The sequence below is a fragment of the Phytophthora parasitica genome, assembly GCF_000247585.1.
Source record: "Phytophthora parasitica INRA-310 unplaced genomic scaffold supercont2.1, whole genome shotgun sequence".
Lineage (NCBI taxonomy): Eukaryota > Oomycota > Peronosporomycetes > Peronosporales > Peronosporaceae > Phytophthora > Phytophthora nicotianae.
Genome location: NW_008634126.1, coordinates 653950 through 654829, shown reverse-complemented (window position 1 = coordinate 654829; position 880 = coordinate 653950). Strand labels below are relative to the sequence as shown.

General features: G+C 57.5%; 1 protein-coding gene across 1 annotated transcript; it reads left to right on the top strand.

The window, feature by feature from the left end:
* Positions 1 to 341: 341 nt before the first annotated feature.
* PPTG_00161 (hypothetical protein) lies at positions 342 to 866 on the top strand (the record flags this gene model as incomplete). Its single annotated transcript, XM_008891524.1, has 1 exon — positions 342 to 866. The coding sequence occupies one exon, from the start codon at positions 342 to 344 to the stop codon at positions 864 to 866; it is 525 nt and encodes a 174-aa protein (XP_008889772.1).
* Positions 867 to 880: the final 14 nt, after the last annotated feature.

The window sequence follows — 880 nt, the reverse complement described above, 5'->3', positions numbered from 1 at the left end:
AGTCGTCGAGGTCTCCACATGCCAAAGGCTTGGAAGAACAAGCCGAAGTCCAAGCGTCAGAAAACTGCTTCGCACTCGCCGGCATCCGCTCGTTCACGCTCCAGCCTAGCTTCTCGCCGCTTGACGACTCGGCCGCCGCGCGTTCGCCTTCGGCGGCCCACACCAAATAGCCCACGAGTCACTTGAGATCTCGTTCGCATTCTGTGTCCAGTCGTCCGGCCAAGTTGAAGTCTCCCGCATCTCCACCGTCCACTCCTGCTAGTCCTCCCAAGGCTGAGCATTCAAAAGACGACCAACCTCCTGAGGTCGTGGACTTAACGAGAGATGAGAGTGACGAGAACATGGAGGAGGAACCAACTGCGGTTCCTACGGGGTCCGAAGATACGGAGGTGGCTCGCCCGGCTTCACCAACTCGTCCGGCGACTTCCCAGCGCAGTAACGTGGCTTCTCCCTCGTCTCGCGCTTCTTCGCCACCGGTTGGTGCTTCCCAACAAGCTCCTACCTCTTACGAGCTCGAGATGCAGCTATTATTTGGATCTGACGACGATGAGGAAGCTCCAAGCGGTCCGAAGGAGTCTCGTGAACCTGCTGGGCTGGTGTCACCTTATCGTTCGTCCTCTGATGAAGATACCCCGTCGCCTCCCAAGCGTTCGGACAGCACACCAATCTCCAAGCAACCTTCGGTTCCACCTTCTCAATCCCCTGATTCTTCCGATGGCGACGAGGGTGACTCCAGCAATGATTCTCACGATGGCGATGGAGCTGGTGAAGATGATCCTCAAGGCGAACTATCGCTCACGTCCTCGAATGTTGCCCACGACACTGTCATAGCCGTGCCGACTTTCGCTCCTGCGAACGCCAAGTGAATCTGTTGCGGGTA